This window comes from Bufo gargarizans, chromosome 4, assembly GCF_014858855.1.
Source record: "Bufo gargarizans isolate SCDJY-AF-19 chromosome 4, ASM1485885v1, whole genome shotgun sequence".
Taxonomy (NCBI): Eukaryota; Metazoa; Chordata; class Amphibia; order Anura; family Bufonidae; genus Bufo; species Bufo gargarizans.
The window spans coordinates 452,659,842-452,684,752 of NC_058083.1; the positions used below are offsets into that span (position 1 = coordinate 452,659,842).

At 46.4% G+C, this 24,911-nt stretch overlaps 1 protein-coding gene across 2 annotated transcripts in view; it reads right to left on the reverse strand.

The window, feature by feature from the left end:
* Nucleotides 1-24,911, reverse strand: part of PSME4 (proteasome activator subunit 4) — a 151,297-nt gene that overhangs the window by 42,068 nt on the left and 84,318 nt on the right. For both annotated transcript variants that reach the window (XM_044289678.1, XM_044289677.1), the window contains 11 exons: nt 24,597-24,664; nt 24,217-24,432; nt 23,353-23,510; nt 21,109-21,204; nt 17,547-17,602; nt 15,143-15,199; nt 13,720-13,775; nt 13,507-13,605; nt 10,719-10,781; nt 8,898-8,993; nt 8,119-8,250 (listed from right to left, as the gene is read on the reverse strand). In XM_044289678.1, the coding sequence (XP_044145613.1) occupies nt 8,119-8,250; nt 8,898-8,993; nt 10,719-10,781; nt 13,507-13,605; nt 13,720-13,775; nt 15,143-15,199; nt 17,547-17,602; nt 21,109-21,204; nt 23,353-23,510; nt 24,217-24,432; nt 24,597-24,664 (1,097 nt within the window). The remainder of the gene's footprint in view (nt 1-8,118; nt 8,251-8,897; nt 8,994-10,718; nt 10,782-13,506; nt 13,606-13,719; nt 13,776-15,142; nt 15,200-17,546; nt 17,603-21,108; nt 21,205-23,352; nt 23,511-24,216; nt 24,433-24,596; nt 24,665-24,911) is intronic.

The window sequence follows — 24,911 nt, forward strand, 5'->3', positions numbered from 1 at the left end:
TGGCATTTTTGTACTATTTTAGGGTACATATGATTTTTGGTTGCTCTATATTACACTTTTTGTGAGTTAAGGTAACAAAAAAATAGCTGTTTTGGCACCATTTTTATTTTCTTGCAATGTTCATCTGACAGGTTAGATCATGAGGTATTTTTATACAGAAGGTTGTTACGGACGGGACAATACCAAATATGACTACTGTTTCTGATTTACATAATAAAGCATTTAAAAAGAAAACGAGATTTTTGTATAACTTACCAGTAAAATCTCTTTCTCGCTCTTTCCTTGGGGGACACAGAAGACCTTGGGTATAGCTCATCTCCATAGGAGGCGTGACACTAAGTGAAAACTGTTAAGCCCCTCCTCCACAGCTATACCCTCAGCCTGGAGAGAGAGGCTGCCAGTTGCGTGTCCAAGTAGTGAAAAAAGGCAAAGTCCAAAAGTGGAACCAACAAGCCAACTACCCAACGGGTAAAACAACTCGGAAACCGTGTAGAGAAAAACAAAGAATGGGTGGGTGCTGTGTCCCCCAAGGAAAGAGCGAGAAAGAGATTTTACTGGTAAGTTATACAAAAATCTCGTTTTCTCGCCCAGTTTCCTTGGGGGACACAGAAGACCTTGGGACGTTCAAAAGCAGTCCAAAAGGGGGAGGGACCACAGCACCAAGGCGAAGCACCCGAAGGCATCAAGAAACCGCCGCCCGCAGACCAGGCGGCCCAAGGCAGCACCTGCCGAAGCCAGAGTATGCACCCTGTAGAACGCTGTAAGGCAGACCAGTGACCGCCTCGCACAGACGCATGGCCGAAGCCAAATGCCTCCGGCCCAGGAGGCACCGACAACTCTGGTGAAATGAACGGAGACACCAAAAGCAGAACCCTGCCCTTGGTGCGGTAACCACAGCAATAACCACAGTGAGAAAGCGGAGGAAAGCCACCCCGGAGGCCACCAACCCGTTGCGCGGACCTCCTAGAAAACCAAGTGACCGAACGTCGACAAGAGTCGGAGATCTCCAAGTAAAAACCGCAAGGCCCAAACAACTCCCAAATCGGAAGAAGTGTCCGTTCCCGGGGGTGGGAAGGGGAGGACGAAAGCCTCGTCAAAATGAAAGACAAACATCACCTTCAGAAGGAAGGAAGAGACGGGATGGAGAACAGCCCTGTCCTGAGGAAAGAGAAGGCCCGGAACAAGAAGGGCCGCCACCCAGGCACCCGCCAGAGACACGACGGCTACGGAAACATAACCGTACAGGACAGAAGGAGTAGAGAGAACTTCTGTAACGGCTCCAAGGGAAAGATTGGAGTGCCAAGAGCCCAGTATGCAATGCCCAGGGCGGCACCCAGGGGCAGTACAAGGGAACCCCAAAGCCGCTCCATGGAAGAGGGTCCTGACAGGCCCAGAGGGCCGGGGAACGCTGAAAGGGGAAGGACAGCGCTGACACCTGACACTTCAAGCCACAGAGTCCCAGTCCCAGATCTAGGTCGGACTGGAGAAAGACAGAACCATTAGGAGCGAACACTAGCGAGCCCGCAAGAGTCGCCTGGGCAAGCGGGTGAAAACCCAATGCGAACAGGCGCAGACCCGTAACACGGGCAGAACGGTCGGCAAAAACTGGTCCCGTCGGCCCCCGAGCAACGTTGTCCTGTAACCACCCGGAGTGGGGGAGCAGAAGGACAGACGGAAAGGAACCGAAGGGTCCGCCCAGCAACCGCCAGGACAAGACAGGCTAAAGTCCATGTCGATGTAGCCACCACAGGAAGACGTCCTACAGTCCCGGTGTGGGAGATCTAATGACAATCTCGACCGAATGGGGGTTCCTCCCAAGTTACAGCCAGAGTGAACAAGGAAGACAGCACGAGGCCAAGAGGAACATCAGAACCATCCACATGAACAACCAAGCTCTCCCCAGAAGGGAGGGCAGTGAAGGAACCGCCACTGAAGCGCGGCCGGGGCAAAAGCCACACCGGAGGGAGCCGAGCGGGAGCCAAGCAGAGCCGGCGAGAAAAGGCAGTCGAGACAGAGGCCGGCATAACACCCTCCAACCGAAAGGAGGAGTGGGCAACAGGGAAGCCATAGGACAGCTCAAAGGCAGAACCCCGCTCACTGAGACGCCCGGTTCACTGCCACGCAGAAGGCGAGTACCCTGAAGAACCCAAGGTGGAGGTCCTACGGACCTGGGTAAGCGAGCACCCAAGAGAAGCTGGGTGACCATACCGAGAAAAGCGCAGAGGGGGCGCCAAAAGAAAAGACTCATACTGCACGACACCCGAAGAGGAGGAAACAGTAGCAGGCGAGGGAACAGCAGCCCCGCCAGAGCCAACGCCGAAATCGAGTGGCACTGCAAACGGCACTCTCGACCCAGTGACCACCTGCGCCGGGAAGCGAGTGCACGGGAGAACGAAAGGGCACCAATAAAAGAACCACGAACACTCCCCAGGTGGAAAGGCCAACGGACATGGTGGATGCCGACCAACGGGACCACAATATACAGGCCAAACCAGAGAACGAGCACCACCCAGCTCGGCGAAGCAGAGAGCAGTAGAGCCCATCTACTCATATCTAAAGAATACACCTTTGAATACAATGGCATTCTTTTAATGCTTGTATGACAGCACCCAAGGGTTATACAGGTGGACAGAATGATCTCTTTAGAGAAGAGCGCAAGGCCCGTGACAAGCACCACATCCCAAGAGAAAAAAAAAAAAAAGGGAATGTCGCAGGAGGAAGTGAGGCATACGTACGAGCAGCCCCGCAAGCAGAGAGAAGGCCAACCCACCTATGGGAGGAGAATGCATACATGGCCCAAACAACGGACAGAGCGCACCAGAAATAACGCTCACTGCAAAAAAATAGTCACCCAGTGAAGGGGATCAGCCACAGAGTCCAACAGTATCAACGGAAGTGCAAAGTGCAACCTGAAAGGGAGTTATGCACAAGACATCAGTATGGCATGCGATGGAAACGCAGGTAGGCCCCCCAGAAAAGGGGGAAACGTATCTGGCAACACTGCAGCTGGTAAGAATGCAAAGGCCCGTCCCAAAGGGGGGATGCCCAAGGCCAGTAACAACTTCAGAGAAGTAGAACATACCATAGTCTGCCCAGAAGGTGACCAATCACATGGCCGCACAGTACCCAGCGGGAACGCAGGAGGTCCGCCCAGTGAAAGGGGGACATGCACGGGGTTATCCAACCATTAAGCGAGTGCGCAATAACCCACCTAACACCGAATACTGTGAGAGTGCAACTACTCCACAAAGAAGGAGAACATGCAAGAATCCCGCACAGCATATCACGGACAGCCATGGGTCACGTGAGGGTGCAAATTTTTGCCCATGGAAGAGGAGGGCCGTGTATGGCCCGCAACACATCCGGCGAAAGAGCAGTATTCCACCCAGAAAGGGACGGGGTAATGCACACGGCCGTCACCGCATCCAGCAAAAATGCAAGCACCCCGCCAAGGATGCGGGACATGCACATGGCCAGCAACGCACTGGCGAGAAAACAACCACAGTCAGCGGTGTTGTGCGTATGCCGCCTGAGGAATTTCTCTCTCCTACGTCACTGGATACATGCTCATTGCTGGCAGCGATTCCAGTGAGTGCAGCACACCACCCAAGGAAGGGGTCGTACACATGGCCGGCAGCGAATCCAGTGATAGTGCAGCAATCCACCCACGGAAGGAGTTCATGCACATGGCCGGCAGCAAATCCAGAGAGAGTGCAGCATTCCGCCTATGGACGGAGGTCATGCGTATGGCCGGCAACGAATCCAGAAAGTGCAGCATTCCGCCTATGGAAGGAGGTCATGCACATGGCCGGTTCATGCATATGGCCGGCAGCGAATCCAGCGAGAGTGCAGCGTTCTGCCTATGGACGGAGGTCATGCATATGGCCGGCAGCGAATCCAGAGAGAGAGAGAGAGAGCGCAGCAGTCCTCCTTTGGACGGAGGTCATGCGTATGACCAGCAGCGAAGCCAGAGAGAGTGCAACATTCCACCTATGGAAGGAGGTCATGCATAAGGCCGTAGCGAACCCAGCGAGAGTGCAGCATTCCGCCTATGGAAGGAGGTCATGCATAAGGCCGTAGCGAACCCAGCGAGAGTGCAGCGTTCCGCCTATGGAAGGAGGTCATGCATATGGCCGTAGCGAACCCAGCGAGAGTGCAGCGTTCCGCCTATGGAAGGAGGTCATGCATATGGCCGTAGCGAATCCAGCGAGAGTGCAGCGTTCCGCCTATGGAAGGGGGTCACGCATATGGCCGTAGCAAATCCAGCGAGAGTGCAGCGTTCCGCCTATGGAAGGGGGTCGTGCACATGGTCAGCATCGTATGCGGTAAAAGGGCAGTATTCCGCCTACAGAAAGGGGGTCATGCACAAGGCCAGCCCGCAGCCAGAGAGAGTGCAGTATGCCGCCTATAATGGGGGGTCATGCACATGGCCAGCACCGCGACTGGAGAGGGCGACTAATTCTGCCTATAGAAAAAGGCGGCCTGCACTTGGCCAGCGCCGTACCCCAGGAGAGGGCCAGGGTCTGCCTAGAAAGGGAAACATGTATACCTGGCCAATGCCACGGAGCGCAACATGCCACCCATAGAATAGGGGCAGGCATACGGCCAGCGCTCTAAGGTCAGGCTGCAGTATCCTGCGCAGCCAACATAAAATACAGATATTTCATATATATGATATATATTCACACTTCATTATTAGTATTATTCTATATTTTTTTTTTTTTTTTTTTTTTTTTTTTTTTTTTTTCTTTTAGGCAGGAAGGGGCCACCATATAAGAGCACAGCCTCACTGAGAGGCTAGCCATCCTAGGGTCTCCTCCAGATGGCAGCCGTCAGCGTCCAAGAGGTTAATACAGATCGGACCTGAGGGCGGTGCAGCGATCCCCTGGGGGCGGGGGGGACCTCCGGCGGGAAGAATTCGCGCCTGCGAATGCCCGCCCCCTCCAATCGAGGCCGGAATATTGCGGCCTAGTAGGCCGCGAAGCCGGGGCCTAAAGTTTGCGGTGCCCGGAGGTACCGGCCGGGATCTGGAGGGAGCGAAGCGGCGCATGCAGAATACCGGCCGCGGGAGCCCACCCCGCGGGCCGGAGAATCAGGGGGCCCGGAGAAGGAGCCCGGGATAGAACCTTTCTGCGGCGCCCGACCGACCGGAAGACAGCCTCTCTGAGAGCACCTGCGGTCGGCCGGGGTCCACTGAACACCGCAGTCATGCCGGCCGCGGGAGCCCACCCCGCGGATCGGAAACAAGGGCCCTACGCCGCAGCAGTCAGGAGAGGGCCCTGGCCCTGAGCCGTCTCAAGGAGGGATGCCTGCGCACCGGTAAGGCGATAGGGGGGGATGGGGGACCCTGCAAGGAGAGAGGCAGCCCCCTGGGCGGCATGATAGGGATGCCAGCATAACCCCTCAGTGGATGCACCTATAGTGGAGGGGAGGAGAGGGAACTAATAAAACTAGGATGGCCAGACCAGTATGGGGGGTCAGTCAAGCAGGAGACCGGGGGGGGGGGGGGGGGGGGGGGGGGGTCGTAGGGCTGGAGAAGCCACTCTCTCACCACAGCCGTCTTCACCCTCGGTCCGTTCCAGCAGGGTCGCCCCTTCAGCTACTGGCACCGTAGTGGCAGGACGCTGGAAGAGGGACTTGGCGTGCGGGCGACCCTTACGCTGGCGGGATGCAGGGGAGCAGGGCTGCCCTGGTCCACCTTGCCTTCTGTGGGGGAGGCAGCAGTGCGGATGCCGGCACTGGCGCAGCTCAACCCCGGGAGAAACAGAGAGGTCTAGTGCATCTCTGTTGTCCCGTATTCTGGAACAAAAGAAAATAAAAAAGTAAAAATCAAAAAAAAATTAAAAACAACAAAGGAGAAAACAGCCCTGCAGTAGCAGGGAGTGTCTTGCCTCCTTGGACACTAAGCAAAAACTGGCAGCCTCTCTCTCCAGGCTGAGGGTATAGCTGTGGAGGAGGGGCTTAACAGTTTTCACTTAGTGTCACGCCTCCTATGGAGATGAGCTATACCCAAGGTCTTCTGTGTCCCCCAAGGAAACTGGGCGAGAAATAATGATTTTTTAGTGTCTCCGTATTCTGAGAGCCATAGTGTAAGCTCCTCCCCTACAGCTATACCCTCCCTACAGCGACAAAGCTAAATCACACCATGTACAAACCCAAAATTACACAGGCCCGAAAAGGCCCGTAAACAAAGAAATGGGTAGGAGCTGTGTCCCCCAATGAACAGAAGAGAAACTGATTTTATGGTAAGTACAAAAATCTAGTTTTCTCATCCGTATATCATTGGGGGACACAGGCTTGACCATGGAACGTTTTACAGAGCAGTCCCCAAGGGTGGGCATAGCAAGAAACCCTACTGCCAATCAGTACCGCCGTCTGCAAAACTCTATGCCCCAGAGAAGCGTCAGAAGACGCAAAGGTGTGCACCTTGCACACCTGAAGGGCCGAAGCCCCATGATGCACCGCCCAAGAGGCCCCCACTGCCTGAGCCGAATGAGCAGTCACCCGGAAGGGTGGGGCCCGGCCATTAACGCGGTACGCTTCCACAATAGCCAAATTAATCCATTGGGAAATGGAAGCCTTCGCCGCCGCCAGTCCTCTTCTCTGCCCCACTGGAATCACGAACAGGGAATCTGTCCGCCTGAAAGATGCCGTCTGGGACAGATAGACTTGAGCGACTGCTCCCGAGGAGGAGACGGGTCCGGACAAAATGAAGGGAGAATAATCTCATTTAGATGTAATGCATAAACTCCTACAGACACCAAGCTAAAACTGATTTAGCTTAGTCCCTGTAGGAAGGGATAGCTGAAGGGAGGAACTCACACCTTTGTGCTTAGTGTCCGCCTCCTAGCGGCCACAGCTATACTCATGGTCAAGCGTGTGTGTCCCCAATGATACGGATGAGAAATCATGTTTTAGTGTCTCCGTTTTGTAATGCATTGGCTGTCAGCTTCTATGCTGACAGTCTGCCTGTGAGGCCCAGCCCAAGATCTGGATCTCACAGGCTTCCATAGAAGGCAAGCACCAATGCGTATGGAAGACATCGGGCTTGCCTTCTCTGCCATTGGGTCCCCGCGTACCCTCCAACATGCCGCGTTCAGCTTTGACCATGGCATATAAGGGGTTAATTCGCTGGCATCGGTGTCTTAAACGATGCCGGTGTATGCAGCAGAGGCCCGGCTTTCAGTGACTGCCAGGTCTGTGCCGCTGATCAGGCGGGTGCAGCTCCTGCCCGATCAGCCTGCCGTACATGCACGGCGCTGGTCTTTAAGTCAAGTCCACCAGCGCCGTACATGTACGGTGGAGGTCCTTAAGGGGTTAAAGAACAATGGAGCTCCAAAACAATAACTTCATGAATTCATAAATTAATATATCCAGTCAAAATTGTTATAGTATGCATAAAAAAATATGAAAAATATGTATTTTTATATTTTTTAATGCACAGGATATTGACTGGATATATTAATTTATGAATATTAATTTATGAATTCATTGACTTATTGTTACGGAGCTACATTGTTCTTTAAACAAGGACTAAGAAGGAATTCAGCATCATTTATTTACCAACTATTTACAGTTATTCAAGTATTTATCTATTTATAACATACAGCATATTATATTTACTACTGCGGTCTGGACCTATTGTGTGTTTCTAATTTATAAATATTGTTATCATATACGCATGCAGATTAGCTAGGGCCAATCATTGTGTTAATTTATAGGTAAATTAGGGAGATATTCATTGTTTTCATCTATTTTTATATACTGTATTTTTAACCTAATATGAATTACCCCGTTTTAAATTATGTTAAATAATAAAATATGTACGTATACATACCTACTTGATTGATTTGTCTATGCAACTCCAGGATATATAGTGCCTGCCACTTGTATTACTATTGGTGCCCTTTAAAAAGCTGATCTGATCAGATCTGAAGCTAGTTTCAATCCCTTTAATAAATTCTAACTTTAAAAGCTTTTTTTTTTTCCCCCCATAGTAAATCCGCTGAAAAACCAAAAATTTTGACAAACCTGGGAATACTTATGGGGGAGACCCAACCCTCTACGATCTCTTTATATCTGCAGTTCTCCATAGTAAAAGGGGATGGAAATACTTACTTTGAACTGTTTCTGAGTCACATCTTGTCTGTCTGGACGCAGGTATTCAAGTACAAGAGGAATGATATCACGGCAGCAGAAATTATAGGTTCCCAGAGCTGTGAAAAAGGCTTGTTGAGCTTTGCTCCTCACCTGTCAACACAATGAAGTCACATTAGCAATGATTGTGTCACTGCAAATAACAACTGATACAGACCCCATGCAAACCCATCAGATCCAGATTCTTTTGCGACCGTCACGTCACAGTATGTTGCAAGTCACATTGCGATACCATTGACAATCATGAGGCGCAAAGTCGCCGTGCAGCCCCAACTTAAAACGTTATTTTAATATAATTCAGCAAAAAAAAAAAACTAGCTACTTTCATTACTTTGTTACCAAAGTGCTCCAGTTGAGATATAATCTCTTTACTACATTATAATGGCGCCCCCTCTGTAGAGTAATGTGCACGTCCACCTAAGTTGGTCGCACATGCTCAGTTTTATCCTTCAACTGCCACCAGCCATATCTACTGTTAGAAGCTATGATCGTTACAGGGAGAGCTGCAGCATAAAGGACATGCCCCTGAGAAAGGGTGCGCCCCTTAGCTGCCAGCCTGGAGAGAATATAACAGAGCAACAGAAGCAATGAATGGGGAGATCTCTGGATCCATGTGAGATACAGAGCTGGTTCTAGCGCTTTTAGAAAGAGAATTTCATGTCATTTTTTTACATCAAAGAAAAAAAAAAGTTCCCTGTGAGACGATGTTACTGATGTTAACAAGGCAACCTATGACTTACTTGGCCGTATGAGCTCGTCGAGAGACGCAGAAGGTCTCGTACCAAGTCCTGGTGCACGGTCTTGTATTCACACCCTTCCACTGTCAATGTTCTCAGCTATATATATAAAAAAAAATATATATGAATATAAAGTAAATGTTGCTCTCCAGATCTGGTCATGTAATGCTTATGAGCTATACTTTCTCAAATGCATCAACAATGGCTTCGCTCACAAACATGGAACTGGTGGAAGCGACAAAGCAGATTGTTATAAAAAAAATTAACAGCCCCTTTTTAACCAAACAATCTACACTAACAGCCTTGGGGTCCATTCACACGTCCGCAAGCGTTTTTTATGCTCAGCAAATTGCGGATCCGCAAAACACGGACACGCACATGGCTGGCACTATAATAGAAGTGCCTATTCTTGTCTGTGGCTGTGAACAAGAATAGGACATGCTCTATATTTTTGGCGGGACCACCGGACAGAAGGGCGGAGGCGAACAGCACACACTGTCCGCAACTTTTGCGGCCCAATTGAAATTAATTGTTCCGCACCCATTCCGCAAAATTGCAGAACAGATGCGGACCCATTCATGCGGCTGTGTGAATGGACCCTTAGGACTTATGCACACAACTGTATTTTCCTTCAGTGTCCGTTCCGTTTTTTTTTTTTTTTTGCGGACCATATGCAGAACTATTCACTTCAATGCCGCCTACGAGGGCATTACCGCTTTGTCACCGCACTGCGCTGCGCCCTTTTGTCAGAGTAGGTCCCACTCAAAAGAGGCGACCTTGGCGTGGTGAGTGGGCTTATGCCTTTTGATCAAAATGTACACTAATGCCTCTTGTTCAGCATGCAGTATGGGGGGCTGTACACTTTAATATAGCGCTGATAAGCGAGTTAGATCAAAGCATAGCATTGTGGATGTGCGATCCAGTTCTGTTCTCCCCCCCATGTATTCACTTCAATGGGTCTGTAAAAAAATAAAAATAATAAACTGAAGTTACTCCGTGTACATTCCCTTTCCATATGTCAGTGTGTCCGCTCTGTGTTACGGACAAGGATAGTACTGTTCAATTAGGGGCCAGCAGTGCCGTTCCACAAAATACGGAACACAGACGTCACACATTTTTTGCGGATCCGTTTTTTTGTGGATCCGGTTTTTGCCGACTGCAAAATACATACGGTCGTGTGCATGAGCCCTAAGGCCACATGCAGATTACTATGTGTTTTGAGGTCTGCAAACCGTGGATCCATGAAAGACTGACACCGGCCGTATGCATGCCGCCATTTTCTTTCTCCCTTCTATAGAAATGTCCTATCAGGAGCTTTTCTATATTTTTTTTGCATCACAATTCCACAGACCTACAGATGCAGACAGCACACGGGGTGTTGTCCGCATTTTTTGCAGTCCCATTGCAGTTTGAAAACTATGGAAACCGTCCGTGTGCCATGCGCATTTTTTTGTGGACCCAATAACTTCAATTGCTCCGTGGACTACGTTTTGCAGACTATAATAGGACATGTTCAGTAACTTGCGGAACATGCATCCGTATGTCTGTTCTGCAAATTACAGAACATGTCCCATTGTGGTCCACAGACCCTTTGAAGCCAATGGGTCCGCAAAAAATAGTGGATGGCACAGTGATGCTATAAGTATTTTGCAGATCAGGTGTGAACCGCAAAGTACATTCGGTCGTGTGCATGTAGCTTTACTAATACTGCATTTATTAAATGTATAGATTCACAGATGGACAACGGTCTCCATCCTTCCTTGTATTGTGTTATCCAGCCCCTTCTGTAAAGAGAAGTCACATCTTCCTTTTCCATCTATTTACCTCATGCTGCAGCATGACTCTGTCGATCAACAGCGCTCTGATGTGTCTCTTCTTCCCTTGGAGCTGAAAATGCAAATAAAAGCCTGTAAGTCATACAGCATGTAAGACTTAAAGGGTAAGGACGCCTCCGGGGCAATTTTTTTTGTTTTTATCTTACGCTAAAAATAATTTTTCCAGTTGGCATTTAGCAAAAAAAAATAAAAAATTCAAACACTCTGCCCTCTATAACCTTCAGTTTTTCTGCCTCTGCAGACGGTTGCTTCCCCTTCTCAGTGAATCCATCAGAGAGCTGTACTGATGTACTGACTGCTCGATGAGTAGCCCCTAGCTATACTTTCCTAAACGCTAGTAAACACTCATTGAAGCCATATTCCTAGAAGTTTCATAAAAGTTTGTTTAATTGAATGTGGTCAGAAGACCAAAGATCTGGGCTACAGATCAAGCCATCAGGGCAGCTCTCTGATGGATTCACTAAGAAGAAACAGTTGCTTAGAAACAGAGAGCCGTAGAAAGCAAGCTGTTGACATTTAATTTACAATGTAAGCAGAGGTAAGCAGAATGCAATTAAAACTGCCCCATAGGCGTCCATAGCCTTTAACATGTTTATATCAAGATAATATCATTATGACTGAAGTAAGAGAATGGTATGCTGAGTCAATATAGTGACTCGGATGTCTAAAAGTGAATATCTACATTCTATCATTGTGGTTTTTTGGTTTGTTTTTTAGGGACAACATTATGTTTCAGTTAATGTCTATATCTTTATACCAGTCAGTGCTTTGGTTTTCTGATACAGAGCTCCATATCTCCAGCATTGACAGAATGAAATGATAAAATGCTGGCAGTCACCACTAGAGGGAGCATGGAAGCAGACTTCATGCCCAGGTATCATGCAGTAAGCTACAATGCCCCTTCTCATAGTGACTGCATCTTACCATTTACACTTTAGAACTCTGCATCGGAAAAGCTGAGCATCAACAATTACAGATATGAAAAGTTATTGATCTGCATAACATTTTTACCTATTTAGAGACCAAAAAAATAAAAACAATTGTGTTCAAGGACTGTAAGAGACTACTGGACAATGCAACTTAAAGGGAACCTGTCACCGGGATTTTGGGTATAGAGCTGAGGACATGGGTTGCTAGATGGCCGCTAGCACATCCACAATACCCAGTCCCCATAGCTCTGTGTGCTTTTATTGTGTATAAAAACAAATTTGATACATATGCAAATTAACCTGAGATGAGTCAGAGCTTGAAAATATGACTCTTCTCTGGTCACACAAGTAAGATATGACTCTTTTATGGTAATTTGCATATGTATCAAATCAGTTTTTTTTACACAATAAAAGCACACAGAGCTATGGGGACTGGGTATTGCGGATGTGCTAGCGGCAATCTAGCAACCCATGTCCTCAGCTCTATACACAAAATTCCGGTGACAGGTTACCTTTAAAGGGGTTGTCTCACTTCAGCAAATGGCATTTAACATGTAGAAAAAGTTAATACAAGGCACTTACTAATGTATTGTGATTGCCCATATTGCCTCCTTTGCTGGCTTCATTCATTTTTCCATCACATTAGACACTGCTCGTTTCTTGAGGTTTTTACCACTCTGTAATCCAGCAGCGATGGTCGTGCATACACACTGCAGGAAAAACTACTGGCCTCTCTTTTCCTATATTCTGCAAGCACGGCTACCACTGATGGATTGCAGGGTGGTCGTAACTATGGAAACGAGCAGTGTATAATGTGATGGAAAAATGAATCAAGCCAACAAAGGAGGCAATATGGACAATCACAATACATTAGTAAGTGCCTTGTATTAGCTGCGTCTACATAATGAATGCCATTTTCTGAAGGGACAACCCCTTTAACATACTGAAGCTAGATAAAGAATTTTAACATGCATTTTAACCCCATTGTTTTCAATGGTAAATCTATATGGCAGTTCACATGCTGACTGATTTTTCCGCCATGAGTTTCAAATCTTTATTGTTAAAATTACATGAAGTGGCCACATCTGGATTAGCCTCATTGAATGGTGCTGAATTCAGGTGCTGGATCTATGGCAAGTGAAACTGCAAATCTGCAGCAGAAATCCAAGGGTCAGTCCCGACCACGGTGGATTTATCCAAAAATCCACGGTTTGAACAGTCCCAAAGTAAGAAATTGGTGACGGATGGAAGTGTGTACGACCGCAAAACTGGCTACGTCGAGTGTGTTTATAGCAGGGATGGCAAATCTGCGGCTTTCCAGCTGTTACAAAACTACAACTCCCAGCATGACTACAGCTATCAGCCTACAGAAGGACATGGTGGGGTTGTAGTTTTACAACAGCTGGAGAGCCGCAGGTTGGCCATCCCTGGTTTATAGTGTGCATGTCTGCACAGGAGCTGTATACGCTAAAGGATAGGATCGTTTATATATTTGAAATCTTTTAAAGACTTTTTGCAAAGTTGCCAAAAAATGTTTCCGACTTTAATTGCAGCATGTTGCACATACCCTTTAGGTATAAGTAAAGAACACACAGAAGATAGTGGGGGTAATTTATCAAAGACCGGTCTTTGATATCCCCTCTGCCGCCAGGGGATGCGCCTAATTTACGATGAGAAACATGACTTGGGACTAAACTTCAGTTTCTGGTGTAGAGGGGCATTGTGAATGACCCTCAGTGACTTGCGTGGTTGCCTGCAGTACGTCACAAGCAGCAGATAACGGTGTATCATCACTATGACATAGAGCACTCGGATGCCTATAGTACCATGCTAATGTGCAAAACTGACCCGGTTTTCCATCGACTTTTTGACCAGAGTAAAACTCTTCCATCTTGAGTCAAAATCGTGTTTGTGGGATCCCCGGAACTGCAGGAGGTCAGTGATGATCTGAAAGAGACAAGGCTGACTGAATACACGAAGCAGACGACAATAATACAGGTAAATTTAAGCGATCCACTGTGCGAGGTCAATAGGAGTCCAAACCAATAAAATGCAGTGTACCTTTATTATCAGAAATAAGGACTTGGTATCGTCTTCTGAGTTGTCAAGGATGTAGTCTGTAAGAAAGAACATACAACATTGTGGTTAAGGGGGCTGGCCCATGAACAACATTTATCACCTATCGACAGGAAAGGTGATAAATGCAAGATTGCTAGGGGTCTGATCTTTGGGACCCCTACTCAGGGGTGGGATTCAAATTTTTAACAGGTTCCCTACTCAACAGCGGACACGCGGCGTCACGACACATGTTCACATATACATAAAACATATATATGCAACACACATAAATACACCATATATACACTACACACACCTCCCAACTTTTAAAAAGCCTAAGGAGCTAAACTAAAGAAAGGAAGAGCTCATCTCCAGCTGCCGCTGTAATTTTAACAACTGGATCTGGAGAACCTGAGGGAACTGGCTGAATCCCATGCCTGTCCCCACCAATCTCCAGAAAGGGGGCTCTCAAGTCTCCTGAGTGAATGCGTATACGTGACCACGGCTCCATTCAATTCTAAGGGGGTGCTGAGTGGAGCACTCCGCTATATCAGTCAGAGAGAAGATAAAGGAATATTCAGGTTATATATGTGGATAGGGAATAACTTTCTATAACCGGAATACCCCTTTAAGTTCAAGTTTTCAGTAACTTGAATGGGTTGTCCAAAAATGTAAACATCCCCTTACCAAAAAGTCTTCTCCCCACCACATGAATAAAGTGGTGGTTGGAGATGTGCACTACCACTTTAACTATCTCTACGAGACTGAAAAAGAGAAGCCGAGAACAGCGTTCAGCTACTTCTGGCAATCCAGTAGAGGTCAATGGTGTAGCATCATGCACACTCGACTGTTCCTACACTCATACGGGGAGGGGAGACCCAGAACTCCCATTCTTGTGATTTGAAGGGGTACCAGACCAGCATTTGGACTCCAACCAATTACCACATCACTGAGGAGAAGACAAGTCCCACAGAGTTGAATGGAGGAGCAGCAGACGTGTCTGACCAGTGAGGGGTTCTGTGCGCCCCCACACATATAAACAGATGGAGCTGCGGTCCACTCCATTCATCTGTATGGGAATGCTGGAGACAACTGGTCGCTTTACTCTGCTTCTCTTCAGCAGTCCCATAGAGAGGAATGGAGTGGTATCGTGAACGCTCGACCGGGGCTTCACTCATATGGGAAGGCACAGGACCCTTGTTCTCTAGAACGATGGGGGTCCCATCAATTGTACCATCACTGATCAGACACTAATCTCCCAATATGTAACTCTTTAGACAACCTTTTTTTAAATTAATGAAACTTTCAATAAACCCAAATGTCCATTAAACTAGTGAGAATAATTGCTTTTTTCTTCTCTGTCTCTAAATTTAAAATCTTGGGACAACCCCTTTAAAGGCATCCATTTCCAGTTAGAAATACTTACGCAAGAGTTTCCTGAGTGTTTTTGCAATGGATTCTCTGTAGTTTTCCCTAGAATAATCTATAAAAAAAAAATTAAAGATTCTGAGGGTATTGAAGATTTGGCTACCTTAAGGCTAATTTCAGGTAAGTGTGTCCTGTGCGGAAATCACACTCCCATTATGGACACTGCTCGTTTGGCAGGAGCACACACCATTATAATGCTGTGTGTCTCTGCATGACCTTGCATCTACTAAAATATACTGACATAATGCTGCCAGAATAATTCTGTAGGAGCAAGGTCATGCAGAGACACACAGCATTATACACAAATATAATCTCGTGTGCTCCTGCAAAACGAACAGTGTCCATAACGGGAAATCATACTCCACACATGACATGCTTGTCTGAAAGAGGTCTAAAGTGAATATCCATCTTTTTTGTGCTTATTAATCTAAATTGATCCAAAATTCTCTGTTGATTAGATTTATCACAAACTTACATACTTTTATAGCACTAAAGCTACAAATCTGCTACCATATTCTGAGTGACTACTACAGATTTCTACATTGAACTTGATGGTAAAACAGCATGCAGTAAGCATGCCCTAGTGGTGGCTGCAGGCACGTAACTCTATAGGCGATTTCCAACCTCCAAAAAAGTATATGGTAAGGGCTCTTTCACATCTGCGTTCTTTTCTTCCGGCATAGAGTTCCGTCGTCGGGGCTCTATGCCGGAAGAATCCTCAGTTTTATCCTAATGCATTCTGAATGGAGAGAAATCCGTTCAGGATGCATCAGGATGTCTTCAGTTCCGGACCGGAACGTTTTTTGGCCGGAGAAAATACCGCAACATGCTGCGCTTTTTGCTCCAGCCAAAAATCCTGAACACTTGCCGCAAGGCCGGATCCGGAATGAATGTCCATTGAAAGGCATTTATCCGGATCCGGCCTTAAGCTAAACGTCGTTTCGGCGCATTGCCGGATCCGACGTTTAGCTTTTTCTGAATGGTTACCATGGCTGCCGGGACGCTAAAGTCCTGGCAGCCATGGTAAAGTGTAGTGGGGAGCAGCATACTTACCGTCCGTGCGGCTCCCGGGGCGCTTCAGAGTGAAGTCAGGGCGCCCCACGCGCATGGATGACGTGATCGCATGGCGCGCGCTCTGACGTCATTCTGGAGCGCCCCGGGAGCTGCACGGACTGTAAGTATACCGCTCCCCGCTCCTACTATGGCAACCAGGACTTTAATAGCGTTCTGGGTGCCATAGTAACACTGAACGCATTTTGAAGACGGATCCGTCTTCAAATGTTTTCAGTTCACTTGCGTTTTTCCAGATCCAGCGTGTAATTCCGGCAAGTGGAGTACACGCCGGATTCGGACAACGCAAGTGTGAAAGAGGCCTAAGGGTTCATTCACAGGACGTATCCGTTTTGAGGGCCGCAAATCATTGATACGTAAAATACAGATGCGGTCAGTAGGCATCCCACAATTTTCGGGGGCCCCAATGAAAAAAATCCCTATTCCTGTCTGCAAAACAGACAATAATAGGCCATGTTCTATAATTTACAACTTGGACATGCATGGATGACATCTGTTACTTGTCCGCACTTTTTGTGGCCCCATAAAAAATAAATGGGTCCGTGTGTGATGCACAAAAAATGCGGACTGGACGTGAACTGAAAAGAAGGTCTAGTGAATGCTCCATTAAACTGATTTAGCGCAGTCAGTTAAATATGAAATTATGAAAATATATACTGTACTGGTAAGTGGCTCAACCAAAATCACAGAAAATGACCAGGTACACACCCTGCGGTAACCCCAGTACTGTAATGGAAGGAGTGAGAGTTTTAGATAGACAGTGGGGGGCACTATATCTGACCACTAATGGACAGCAAATAAAACTATTTATTCTAAATTGGATAAAACTAGGAAATAGGTAGATAAGAAATCGATAAAATGTACAGATAGGTCCTCTAAAGAATAGCAGCATAAACACTTTAAAATATAATCTTTACATATAATGGCATGTGTCATTCACTCTCATGTGTCCCTCTGTATAAATCCTCCGTCCGGCAGTGGGTTATTGTAAACAAAAGAGCCCTGCAAGGGCAAGGGAGTGCATTGGAGCATGAAATGTAAGGACCCATGGCTGGCGGAAGGTCTGCCGAAGTTATGAAGAGGCGCCGGCCCCTCCATAACTTAAGCGCATCCAGCGCCAGTTCTAAATGTAAGGGAGCTTCCTATCTGTCTTACATTTAGACCATTTTCTACGCTTAAAACAGACGTAGAAAACGATGAATGAGACGGGCCGGCCTGTCCCCTTCCCACGCCACAGTTTTAGACCTAGCGTGAGTGGGGTGAAGTCGCAGATAGCGGCGCAACTAACCATTTAATAAATGATCCCCATAGTCCTACAGAAGTGAACTCACCATGGTCAATGCCGGTAAAAAGATTTGTCTCATTCAAAGACACCAAGCTTGTTACCCTGTAAAACAGAATGCAATGCACGTGATTTTGGTGATTTTAGCCCGGTACAGTGCTGTCCCCCTCCCCAAGCAGCACACAAAGCAGGGCGTCCTCGTGATCATATAAAAAGAGGTAGAATTCACAGAACCTGCTGGGTATATCCGGTCTGTCAGAGGAGACCACCAGTATGTGTGCTCAGCATCTCAGATGACAAGCAGAGAAGACAATGGAGATTACGGCACAGTCTGCTTACCATAGCAGGGATCCCTCCACACCACCAAATTTGAGTCCCACCAGAAAAAGCACCTGCGCGTCCACAGACGCACTGTACGGAGGAGACGCACGATATAGCGATATACTAATACTGTATGAAACCTCTTTCACCAAAGCATTACTCTGAGGCCATGTCACATACATATATCCTGTCAGAGGTTGTCCATCCTCCATCATTGTGTTGTTAGTTATATTACTTTTTATTATTTCCTTTCCCTTACCAGTACTCAATGTATAGAATTTGTCAAATGAGGACATCTTGTTACTATATGTTTAACCCCTGCAGCCACAGTGATGTACCCATATGTCACAACGGCTGAGAGCTTGTATGGAGCGAGCTGCTGCAATGAGCTCGCTCCATACATGGCAGGTGCCAGCTGTATAATACTGAATCCCGCAATTTAACCCCTCAGATGCCGCGTTCAACTGCGATCGTGGCATTTGTGAGGTTAGACAGAGGGATGCATCTCCCTCTGCCTTCCGATCAGAGCCACCACAGTGAAATCGCAGAGCTCCGATCGGCTACCGTGACAGCCTGGGAGCTGCTGACGCTTCCCGAGCCTGTCAGGCACAGCTCAGCAGGAGGCACATTAGAATCCCATTCACACTAACAGATCTCTTGGTGAATGGGACAAGAGATCAAAAGATCCCAGGTTATAGTCCCCTAAGGGTGCTAAAAGTTATTGTGAAAAAAGTAAAAAAAAAAAAAAAAAAAAAAAAAAAAAAGCAAGTTAAAATAAAACATAAAAATATTAAAGCAGTATAAACTAATGGAAAAAAAAAAAAGAAAATAAAAACACGCAATTCACTATTTTTTGGCCACCTTATCGGCCCAAAAAAATTTAATAACACTGATCAAAAAGTTGTATGCACAAGTCCACATACCACTCCGGCTGGCCCTGTCAGCATTTCAAAAATCGCGCGCCTGTGTTCATTCGGTGCAGGCGCTCTGAGATGAGGAGGCTCGTCTCCTCAGCACCCCCTCAGTGCGCCTGCGCCGATGACGTCTTCTCTTTCGGCGAGCCTCCTCATCTCAGAGCGCCTGCGCCAAATGAACACAGGCGCGCGATTTTTGAAATGCTGACAGGGCCAGCCGGAGGAGGAGATCGCTGCTGGCCCTGTCAATCAACAAGAGGAGGGGGCTTTTTTTTGCGGCGGCTACCAGCAAGTAGACTCCCTACTTGCTGGTAGAGACCTCATTTACATATGATAAAAGTTCGTTTTTAGAAGAAACTGCTGAAGGAAAGTAAGTAAGAGCATTATATTTTCATATATCGCAGTATAAGGAATTTAACTAGCGCCCCCCCCCACCCCAAAAAAAAAAATGGGGTGACAGAAGCCCTTTAAATGGTGCCATTAAAAATTACAACTTATTCTGCAAAAAATAAGCCCTCATATGGTTATAAGAATGGCTATTGGAACGTGTGGAGGTAAAAATAAAGATGGAAACGGGAGTTGAAGGGGTTGCGTGGCGGCTTAATACAGATGATCTATCTTCAGGACAGGTCATCAATACCAGATGGGAGGGGGTCAGACCCCAAGAACCCCCTGTTGATCAGCAGTTTGAAAGGGTAGCAGTGTTCGTGCGAGTGCTGCTTCCTCTTCAAAACTACCTACATATCGTCTCCTTTGCAGCAGTGGTGCAGTGTAATTAAAGACACTCATTCAATTCACTTGACTGGCATGGCGCAGTTGTAATTACACTGCACCGGCTCTACAAACAAGATAACATGCATGTAACTTTAAAGAGGAAGCAAAGCTCGCGCGAGTTGGACCCCCACTGATCTGATACTGATGACCTATCCCGAGCATCAATATTAAGCCACTGCACAACCCCTTTTAATGGCAAGAATGTGGTGTATGTTCATTCATTAACATGAAACTAATGCACATATACTGAAATAGCAGAGCTATATTAGTCATGTGGTCTTTTTTTTGTGTCAGCAGATTTCTACCTATGACACTGGCTGATCTGTTACATGTGCACTTGGCTGCTGAAGGCATCGGTGTTGGTCCCATATTCATATGTGGCCGCACTGCTGAGAAAAATACATTTTTAATATACACAAAAAAAGCTTCTAGCATCACCGGGGGCGTTGCCGTTACACCTAGAGGTCAGGTCAGACAGTGAAAACGTCATCACGCCTGACATCTCCCAAAGTCAAAGTGCAGAGGGTGTAACAGTTGCAGAGAGCACTGAGCCTCTAGGTGCAATGACAACATCCCCATTGCTCCTAGAGGCTCATTTGCAAATATTAAAACTTCTTTTCTCCCTAATGTAGGCACATATGGACATGGGACCAACACAGATGTCTTCAGCTGCCATGTGCACATACAGCAGGCCAGCCAGTTTCATACGTACAAAACTGCTGTGTGCTTCCAACTATAAACTAGTCTGTGGGCAAGTAGGTTTTGCCTACATCAACCATAAGATTGAAGTTGGCAGTCTGGATTTTTTATTTTTTTTTTAAGAGTGCCCCCAAAACATTTCTGACTATACAAAGGCAAACACAATCAGACCACCACCTTACAGGATATATGGACCTCACAGAGGAGCACACAGTAGGTAACAATACCTGAATGGCCTCCATGTAATACTACAGTTCAACTACAGGAGAAATTATCAGTCGATGGCAGTATCTCCAGACACAATCAGCTAGCAGTATGTCCCACATTCATGTACACTCTATAATGGCTGCCTCTGCCATAAGACAACCCCCATTAAGGTGTAAAAATATCATCAGCTGTTCAAACCAACCATTTAAAGGGATTTTCCAGGATTTTGTTACTGACGGCCTATCCTCAGGATAGGTCATCAATATCTGATGGGCGGCGGTCTGATTCCTGGCGCCCTAGGCCAGTGATGTCATATTCATCTGTCACATGGCCTATTTGCAGCTCAGTCCCATTCAAGTGAATGGGTCTGAGCTGCAATACTGAGCACAGCTGCTATGCTTAGTAAGGTGAAGAGGTGCTGTGCTTTGTAGGTCTTGAGGAGATCACGGAAGAGCTGTGCCCTCTTCAAATAGCTGATCGGTTGCGGAGAGCAGGTGTTGGACCGCCAATGATAAGGTACTGATCACCTGTCCTGATGAAAAACCATCGATATACTCCTAGAAAACCCCTTTAAAATTACAAGTTAATACTTAGTGCTTATTGTGTCAATAATCTCATGACTGTGGTCAGACAAACACAGGAAAAGTAAAACCAGCAAATAAGAAATATTCAGCAGAATACACGGCAGATACTTACAGATGAGATACTCTCTCCCCTTTCAGAGGAGGAAGAAGGCTCCCTGAGCCGGTAAGACAGTTGTGTACAATGGTGAGACACTGCTGCACATCATCCCTTACAAGAAATACAAAATTAACAAATTAGTATGACTTAGGCTACTTTCACACTAGCGTTTCTATTTTCCAGTATTGAGACCAGTCATAGGGTCTCAATACTGGACAAAAACAGCTTCAGTTTAGTGCCCATTCACTGTCAATGGGGACAAAACGTAACTGACCAGAACGGAGTGCACCAGAATGCATTCCGTTCAGTTGCATTCCCATACCGGAGAGCAAACCGCAGCAAGCGGGGGTTTTCTTCCGTCATGGGATGCGGAGCAAAACTGATTCAGCATGACGGACGGATCCGTTTTCTCGGACACAATAGAAAACTGATCTGTCCCCCATTGAGTTTCAATAGTTGTAGTGCTGGATCTGTTGTTGCTATTATACAGGTAATACAACCGGATGCAGACTGTTGTATTATCAGTAACAGAAGTGTTTTTGCTGAGCCCTGCCGGATCAGGCAAAAATGCAAGTGTGAAAGTAGCCTTATATGACCTTTATTAATGACCACACAAACAAAAGGTCAAGTCGGACACAGATTATTACACATGTGTGTATCTATGGGGACAAACAGTCCTGAACAAAAGTTTAAGACCACTTGAAAAATGGCAAAAAATCATATTTTACATTGTTGGATCTTAACAAGGTTCCAAGTAGAACTTCAACATGCAACAAAAAGAAATCGGAGTGAGACAGAACATTTTTTGAGCATTCAATTAATTGAAAATAACGATTAAACTGAAACAGACTGTTTTTCAGCTGATCCAAATTTTAGGGCCACATGCCATTAAAAGGCCAAATCTGTAGAAAGATGTGGATTCGTTGTCATTTTCTGTCAGGTAGTCACATGTAATCTCCCTTTTTGAACGTGGTCGGGTTGTTGAACTGCATAAGCAGGGTCTCTCACAGCGCGCCATCGCTGCTGAGGTGGGACACAGTAAGACATCTGGAATTTCTTAAAATGATCCAGAGGGTTATGGAACAAAAAAGTCAAGTGGAAGACCCCCAAAAATGTCATCAGCACTGAGCCGCAGGATCCAATTGGCTGTCCATCAAGACACTGGACGATCCTCAATCCAAATTAAGGCCCTTACTGGTGCTGACTGCAGTACCATAACCATCAGACGACATCTGAGACTGAAAGGATTCAAAAACAAAAAACGTCTTCAAAGACCTCGTCTCCTTGAACGCCACAGAACTGCTCGTTTGGCTTTTACAAGAGAGCACCACCAAACATGGGACATTCAAAAGGTGGAAGAAAGTTTTATTCTCTGATGAGAAAAAATTTAACCTTGGATGGTCCTGATGGTTTTCAACGTTAGTGGCATGACAAGCAGATCCCACCTGAGATGTTTTCTACGCGCCACAGTGGAGGGGGCGCCATAATGGTCTGGGGTGCTTTTTCCTTCAGTGGAACAATGGAGCTTCAGGAACTGCAGGGGCGTCAAACGGCCGCTGGCTATGTCCAGATGTTGCAGAGAGCATTCCTCATGACTGAGGGCCCTCGTCTGTGTGGTAACGACTGGGTTTTTCAACAGGACAACGCTACAGTACACAATGCCCGCAGGACAAGGGACTTCTTCCAGGAGAATAACATCACTCTTTTGGCCCATTCTGCGTGTTCCCCTGATCTAAATCCAGTTGAGAACCTTTGGGGATGGATGGCAAGGGAAGTTTACAAAAATGGACAACAGTTCCAGACAGTAGATGGCCTTCGTGCGGCCGTCTTCACCACTTGGAGAAATGTTCCCTCTCACCTCATGGAAACGCTTGCATCAAACATGCCTAAACGAATTTTGGAAGTGATAAAACAATAACGGCGGAGCTACTCATTACTGAGTTCATGTTTGGAAGTTGGATTTCTGTTTGGGAGGGGGGTTTAGTTTTTTTTGGGAGGTGTGGTCCTAAACTTTTGATCAGCTGAAAAACAGCCTGTTTTAGTTTATTTGTTGTTTTCATTAAATTGAATGCTTAATTTTTTTTTGTCTCACTCCCATTTCTTCTTGTTGCATGTTGAAGCTCTACTTGGAACCTTGTTAAGATCCAGCCATGCTAAATATGATTTTTTTGCCATTTTTCAAGTGGTCTTAAAACTTTTAAATCAGGACTGTATAAGAGTCTAATGACTGATAACCGACAAGGCATATTATTACTATACCTTGACATTTCAAGCTCTCCGCTGCCATAGGCATCTAGTTTTTCCAATTCTGGGCGTAAAAATTTGTCCAACAGGTAGTAAGCAAACTCAATCTCCTCTGCTGATGGCACATGCCACTTGATTTTGAGATTCCACAGGTCTCCAGCCTTGCCCCAGTCCTTGTAAGACAAATATAAGCCACATTACATAAGGCATTATTTCTAATAATGGAAAGGTTGTAGCAGTGGCAGCAAATACTGTACCTTCAGTTATAGTACACTGACATCAGTGGGAGTCTGCGCAGTGCTCTGTCCTGCAAGTGCCCAGGAGGCGGAGCTTCACTGAGAAGTGCCCTCTGCAATGAGCTGCTTCACAGCCCCTGCCCTTTGCTCTGAGTGACAGCTATAGTGGCCTCCTGGTTGGATGCTACAGCCATCACTCAGGGCAGAGGGGAGGAGTTGTGTAGCAGGTTCAATGCAGAGAGCACTTTACAATGAAGGGAACTTGCAGGATTAGAACCGAGCAGAAGAAAAGATCATATTCACATTACTTCTGATGAGAAAAGCTCTGCAAAAGGTATGTTTGTCCTTCTCTCCTCACCCCCGACCTAGTGCTGTGAGCAGTTTAGCATGGTCCTTTTAAAAAGCTGTGATAATGTGCTTCTGTCATAACTTGCAGATGTCTGCCTTTTTTAATTTTATTTTTAATTACACAATTTATAGAATACAAGGGAATAGTAAAAATACAAACAGCTCAAATACTGTACATAAAAACGGTAAGAAAAGTTACTACAAACCCCTCCCTCCACCGCCTTCCTATCCTTATTGGCAAGGGCATATTCCATGCCTGTGTGACCTATATAATTTTTTATTGGCATATTATTACCTTAATGGGAAAGTATTCAGAAAGTGGCTTAGTAAATCCACCAGGTATGCTGCAGTACTCCGTGGGGTAGATGAGAGTGCTGGATCTCAAGAGGTGATGCAGCAGGTTACATGACAAAGTATAACCCTGTTTACAAGTGAAGTGTAAGGTCTGCTGGAGAATCTTTACAAGCTGATCTTTGTAGGGAAGAAATTTTGCCCCATCCACTCTGGTTATCTACCAAAAAGGAACAAAGACAATGCGATTAGAACCAGCAATGTAAGCCAATGCAAATCTGCTAGGTCCTCAAGGATGTGCATTGTACAGAACACCAACACAACTAAAAAAGATCTGTATGTAACATGTACTGTCCAGCACATTTCTGAAAAGCTTTAAATTACCTCTGATAGGAGCTGTAGGTTCCAGAGCAGCTCTTTGTCCAATTCTTCCTCATGGAGGACATCATCATCTAAGCATAAGTAGCACACAAGTTTGAAACACTGAAAAGAGCAGGTAGATCTATGCACATGTTAAAAGAGAGGCCTGGCTTAGGAGGCGACAACCCCTATTGCTTGTAACCTATACTCCATAACCCACACAAACACCTGTCCACGGTGTCCCTGCCCCGTTCTCTGCCACTTCCGGTCCCCAAAGGACCAGGACGTGGCTTGGTCCCTTTTCCGCTTCAAGCAGCTCTGAATTGGGAGCCTATAAAG